This window comes from Osmerus eperlanus, chromosome 8 (assembly GCF_963692335.1).
Source record: "Osmerus eperlanus chromosome 8, fOsmEpe2.1, whole genome shotgun sequence".
NCBI classification, from domain to species: domain Eukaryota; kingdom Metazoa; phylum Chordata; class Actinopteri; order Osmeriformes; family Osmeridae; genus Osmerus; species Osmerus eperlanus.
The window spans coordinates 15,952,658-15,959,065 of NC_085025.1; the positions used below are offsets into that span (position 1 = coordinate 15,952,658).

Sequence of the window (6,408 nt, forward strand, 5' to 3'; positions counted from 1 at the left end):
TGGCTCAGCAGTGCCCTGAGATGAGGGATCTCTTGTCCATGCGTCCTTTCCTTTCGGTCATGCATGCAAAGACACACACTGGGAAATGCGAGGTATATGGTAGCTTTAATTACAAATTTAGTGTTAGTTTGAGACCTTTTTCTGTTAAGATGGAGTGAATTTAGCAGTAACTATGTGTTCACTTCTTTACAGATTAAATGGGGAGGCGCTTTTCAGGAAGGTGCAGGCTCAACAATTGGAGAAGAGGTTGAGCAAGTAACCAGTTTCCTGTCCAGAGCAGCCATCACAACCAAGTACATGTCTAAAGCAGGTATGTGTGTGTGTTCCATCCAATCTCCTGTTAAATAATAACTATTTTTACACACTGGCCTTGAATTTAGGTCGAACAGACATGCTGACCCTCCTGGCTTGGGGGTGGAATAAAAGGAAAGTGGAGAACATGGGCCGCACTTTGAGCCAGAGATACCTTAAGGTTAATTTGAACCTTGATATTGATATCATAATGAGAAAAACACTAGTAATGTAAAGACATACAAAGGCAAGGGATTGACTTTATTAATGTAATTATTAGACTGTAAGGATGCTTAAGGAACAAGTGGAGAGCCTGGATGCTACCAAAGATGAGCTGGGCGTAGATGACAGCACAATGCAGTCATGGGTGTGTGATGTGCAGCAATGGGCTGAAGGTGAGTTGTCTTAATGAAAGGCTATATGGCTTACTTTATAGGTTGATGTTGAATTATGTTATACAGTTAGGTCCATAAATATTTGGACATTGACACAATTTTCATCATTTTGGCTCTGTATACCACCACAATGGATTTGAAATGAAACAATCAAGATGTGCTTTAAGTGCAGACTTTCAGCTTTAATTTCAGGGTATTTACATCCAAATCAGGTGAACGGTGTAGGAATTACAACACATTTTATACGTGGCCCCCCCCCTTTTTAAGGGACCAAAAATAATTGGACAAACTAACATAATCATAAATCTAATTGTCACTTTTAATACTTGGTTGCAAATCCTTTGCAGTCAATGACAGCCTGAAGTCTGGAACCCATAGACATCACCAGATGCTGGGTTTTGTCCCTGGTGATGCTCTGCCAGGCCTCTACTGCAACTGTCTTCAGTTCCTGCTTGTTCTTGGGGCATTTTCCCTTCAGTTTTGTCTTTAGCAAGTGAAATGCATGCTCAATTGGATTTAGGTCAGGTGATTGACTTGGCCATTGCAGAACATTCCACTTCTTTGCCTTAAAAAACTCTTTGGTTGCTTTCGCAGTATGCTTCGGGTCATTGTCCATCTGCACTGTGAAGCGCCGTCCTATGAGTTCTGAAGCATTTGGCTGAATCTGAGCAGATAATATTTCCAGAAACACTTCAGAATTCATCCTACTGCTTTTGTCAGCAGTCACATCATCGATAAATACAAGGGAACCAGTTCCATTGGCAGCCATACATGCCCACGCCATAACACTACCTCCACCATGCTTCACTGATGAGGTGGTATGCTTTGGATCATGAGCAGTTCCTTCCCTTCTCCATACTCTTCTCTTCCCATCATTCTGGTACAAGTTGATCTTGGTCTCATCTGTCCATAGGATGTTGTTCCAGAACTGTACAGGCTCTTTTAGATGTTTTTTGGCAAACTCTAATCTGGTCTTCCTGTTTTTGAGACTCACCAATGGTTTACATCTTGTGGTGAACCCTCTGTATTTACTCTGGTGAAGTCTTCTCTTAATTTTTGACTTTGACACAGATACGCCTACCTCCTGGAGAGTGTTCTTGATCTGGCCAACTGTTGTGAAGGGGTTTTTCTTCACCAGGGAAAGAATTCTTCTGTCATCCACCACAGTTGTTTTCCGTGGTCTTCCGGGTCTTTTGGTGTTGCTGAGCTCACCAGTGCGTTCTTTCTTTTTAAGAATGTACCAAACAGTTGATTGAGCCACACCTAATGTTTTTGCTATCTCTCTGATAGGTTTGTTTTGATTTTTCAGCCTAACGATGGCTTGCTTCACTGATGGTGACAGCTCTTTGGACTTCATATGAGATGACATGAGAGTTGACAGCAACAGATTCCAAACACAAATACCATACTTGAAATGAACTCTAGACCTTTTATCTGCTCCTTGTCAATGAAATAACGAACTCCCATGAGGGAATAACATACACCTGGCCATGGAACAGCTGAGCAGCCAATTGTCCAATTACTTTTGGTCCCTTAAAAAGGGGGGGGCCACATATAAAATGTATTGTAATTCCTACACCGTTCACCTGATTTGGATATAAATACCCTGAAATTAAAGCTGAAAGTCTGCACTTAAAGCACATCTTGATTGTTTCATTTCAAATCCATTGTGGTGGTATACAGAGCCAAAATGATGAAAATTGTGTCAATGTCCAAATATTTATGGACCTAACTGTATATGAATTATGTTATATAGCACACACAGTACAGCTGTGTGCATGTCATCAAGGTCCCTGGAAAGGGGCATGGAGTTACATGGCCCCACCAACTTAAGGGGACATACAGAAATACACACCCTAATATTTATGTGATTGTGAATATTATTGTCCTTTTGAAAGGGTCAGTGTACACATCCCTAGATAAGAACTGCTTAAAACAAACAGGTTGCTGAATTGAGTGATTTTAGTTGTATGTATACTGTGACTCTCATTTAGAAACTCATCAGAGTGATGGCAGCCTTGGGGCATTACAGGCACAAATAGAGGAGCTTGCTGTGATCATCAAAGTGCGAAGCCAAAATCTCTACAGACAAACTGGTACGTCAGTTTCCTTGAAATATGCACTTTCACACTTTAACATTAAGAAAACGTATTTGGTATGTAACAGAGTTCAGCAAACAGAATTAAATCCATTAATTATCCAGATTAACTTAATGTGATGCTTATTGTTGCAACCCAATTAAACACTGCAAAAAGTGTCACAATAGGAATTCTAGTCTAAATGTATACAGTACATAGTGAAGTGACAGACAGTGACTGAAGTGTGCCATTCTTTATGATGTTTTTTAGATAGCAACAAGAGACGCCACAAAATTCGAAAAGTCATTTTGGATGAGAAGAAACGCTTGTCAACTGCCGTTGATGACTACAACAAGCTGGCTGAACCACCTTTACAGATTGTGTCACTTGATGCCATCCTCCAGACTGACACGTGGCCTTGGCAGAACATAAGACGTGAAAATTCGTTTTCTATTATTTATTTTTTACTTATAATGTAGGCTATGCTGTTTTAACAAATACTCATTATCTCTATGCAGTAGTGGCATATCAGGACCATAGCTTTTCAAGTTGTTACAACTATAATATCTTCCCTTCTGATGTCGATGAATTGAATTTGCAGTTGCTGCAGACCTTCAGACCAAAAGGAAGGTGTTTGAGAAGGTGATGGCTGTGAGGCGCCTGAAGGAGGAGGAAATGCTCCTTTGCAAAGAAATGCAGCAGCATTGGACAGTGATGAAGGCACAACATTTGAAGCTGGGAACTATCTCCTCCAACTGTAAGTACATCTCTTTTTTTTTACGTAACTATTTTAGCTACAACCACTTGCATCCATATTTGGTTTGCTGCCAGACTGGTCTGCGACTAACACTGTCCTTTCCCTTTTGAGTATGTTTGAACTTTATTGAACTTCATTTGTTGTTTCATTATCAACTTTTAGAATTGCATGTTAATAATATTATGAAATGTAATCATTTTTACAGCTTCTTTTGCTGACATGTCTGAGGATGCACAGAAGGGACTACGGTGTCTGGTGCTTAAAAAGCAAACAGAGCTGAAAGCACAAATGCTGAAAGTGAAGGACTACTACAGCAGAATCCTGAGCCACCAACCGCTCCTGGACATAGACTCGGAGGAGGAGGAGATGCCAGAAGAAAATAATGCAGCTGACAGTGATTTCAGCACTTCTGACGAGGACTAAGTGTGTCTAGTTATGTTGCCAATTTCACCTGTAGGTCACACCTATGCTCTTCTTGATTAGTTGTGTATCTGATTTGATTTTTTTTTTTTCTGTTTCCAATGTTAAGACTGTCTGCTTTGATACTACAGTTTTGACATACTACTTCATAATTTTACCTTTGACATATGCAATATTTTCATATGCAATGTTTAACTTTGCGTAATTTTGTACATAATATGAGCTCATCTTAATGTTGAAACCTGTATCACAAATATGACTAAAACATCTTTCTATCACTTAAGAATTATTGCTACGGTGGAACCTTTTCTCTCTCTGGCTGACATATATTTTCAGATTATTTTAATAGTTAATAAATCACTCCATAGTCATGCACTTAAATATATTTTAGGACTGCTCTCAAGATACATACCCAGTAGATCCCTAAGGACGGTCCTGTGGCACTGTACTTTTAACAGTTCCAAAAGCCAGGACAAAGAGACATGGAGAGGCAGCTTTTAGTTTAAGTAGCTTTACAAGTTTGCTTAAATGTGTATTGTGTTCTGTACAGTTTGTGTGTGTCCTATGGTGTCTAAAGTAATAGGCCTCTTGTTAATCAAATATTTTCCAGTAACTTACCTTTAAATGCTTAGTGTGTTTTGTAATGTATATTGTCATAATGCACGCATATAAGCCTACCAGTCATGGTAAAATGTTGTTATAATGTGTTATGCTTCTTATGATATAGTACTTATGTAGCCTGTTGTTATGAAATGTGTTATCTAAATTCAATTTGAACTGGGATTACTTTAACAAATGTTTAAAAAAATATATATATGGTCGTTGTCAAAGCTGTCGTTTTGACGTTTGTGGCTGTCTGATATGAAGACAATCTCAGTAGGCCTAGGCTACGGTAACTAAGCCTGTCATAGCAATGAGAAAGTCAATCTTTTCTAGAAAGCTCCATAAGGGTAACTTTTTTTGTACAACATAGCTGGCAACGCAATGGTTGTTTCTGCACACATTGCAAGTATTCAAGAGTACATTTTCGGTCTCCCACGGTGGAAATTCGGACATGATCATCCTGGTAAGACGAGGCCTATCATAAGCGATGGCAACAAAGCCGGAAGTAAAACCGTAGGGACAAACTTGTAGCATTCCCATTTGAATCTTATATTTGTGTATAAGTTACATTTGTCCATATGTTAAATCATTAACAATACTGGGAGGTGGGTACACAAAATTTATTTTATTTAATAGTTCAATGTCATGGAGTCTAGCAGTAGCAAGTAGCACGAATGCGAATATAAGCGGACTACAAATATGGCGCATGTTTGTCGTCAAAACACTGGTGGAGCTCTGGGAATTGTAGTTCTGTATGTTCATATTAATTTTATACTTTCTTCGTCCTAAAGTAGTACCAGATTCGCTTATTATGTAATATTTACTTACATCAGTCTCTTTGAAAAGTCATAATTTATCAGTTATCAATTAGTTAAAATGTAACTGTCTTAATATGTTACTTTTACTTAACATTATATAACATCATTATTTTACAACTTTTTAACTTGGTTCCGACATTATACTTAAAGAAAGCCCTTTTGAGTCTGAATACAAAATCCCAGGCGGATAACAGCTTCAGATTAAATAAAAAGTTGAATTTAATTTTAAGAAATTAACTATTCTAGGTGGCGCTGTTGATCCCATGTTGGGACTAGGGTCGTGATATTGAACGATTGTGTTTAACTAACCCCAATTATTCACTGTACCAAGCCATGACTATGTACCATAAAAGGAACTGAAAACCTTAACTCTAATTTTGGACCAAAACTTCATATGTAACTGCAACCCCGTATTTGTATTGTACGTTTGTGTAAAAGTTGTATTTGGCCCCATGTTAAACCCTTAACAATAATAGTAAGTTAAACAAATGATATCATTAAGGAATTTGGCCACTATATACACAAAATCTATTTTTTTGCATTTGATCTTTCCCTGTTTAACAAATGTATGCCGGACACAAGGTCTAAGTCCAGCAGGGTGAAAATTAGAATTCGTCATAGGACCAAACCAAATATATAATTGGATAGGTTTTGATTAGGAGAGTAACACAATGCCAGTCTGATGGCTCTACTTGGTTCCTGATGTGAAATATTGACATCTGATCGTGGACTTTTACCCCAAAATGTGGTATTCTAGGTGGCGCCGTTGATCCCCTGTTGGTACTAGGGTTATGATATTGAACAATTGTGTTTAACTAACCCCAATGTTTCACTGTACCAGGCCATGTAGGCCTACCATAAAAGGAACTCAAAACCCTAACCCTAATTACCCTGTCTCATACTGACGCCAAACGGTACCCTGTGCGTCCGCATCCGACGCCTAGGGCCGTGACAAAGCGTTGGTATTTGACGACTTGAGAATGAGAACGGGTGAGCCTGATGCAAACACTGCACATTGCAAATGTGCACAAACTCCAAATAAACGA

General features: G+C 38.7%; 1 protein-coding gene across 1 annotated transcript; it reads left to right on the forward strand.

The window, feature by feature from the left end:
- The first annotated feature begins 268 nt into the window (after positions 1-268).
- On the forward strand, positions 269-4,837 carry LOC134024979 (uncharacterized). Its single transcript, XM_062467749.1, has 6 exons — positions 269-472; positions 572-686; positions 2,681-2,782; positions 3,035-3,199; positions 3,366-3,521; positions 3,727-4,837. The coding sequence occupies exons 1-6, from the start codon at positions 392-394 to the stop codon at positions 3,942-3,944; spliced, it is 837 nt and encodes a 278-aa protein (XP_062323733.1). The 5' UTR covers positions 269-391; the 3' UTR covers positions 3,945-4,837.
- The last annotated feature ends 1,571 nt before the right edge of the window (positions 4,838-6,408 follow it).

What these genes read in the sequence shown, in the direction of transcription:
- LOC134024979 (XM_062467749.1), top strand. Translation starts at nt 392, where the DNA reads ATGCTGACCCTCCTGGCTTGGGGGTGGAATAAAAGGAAAGTGGAGAAC. An exon ending in TGAGCCAGAGATACCTTAAG is followed by an intron (nt 473 to 571) that starts GTTAATTTGAAC and finishes TGTAATTATTAG; the next exon opens with ACTGTAAGGATGCTTAAGGA. An exon ending in GCCTTGGCAGAACATAAGAC is followed by an intron (nt 3,200 to 3,365) that starts GTGAAAATTCGT and finishes TTGAATTTGCAG; the next exon opens with TTGCTGCAGACCTTCAGACC.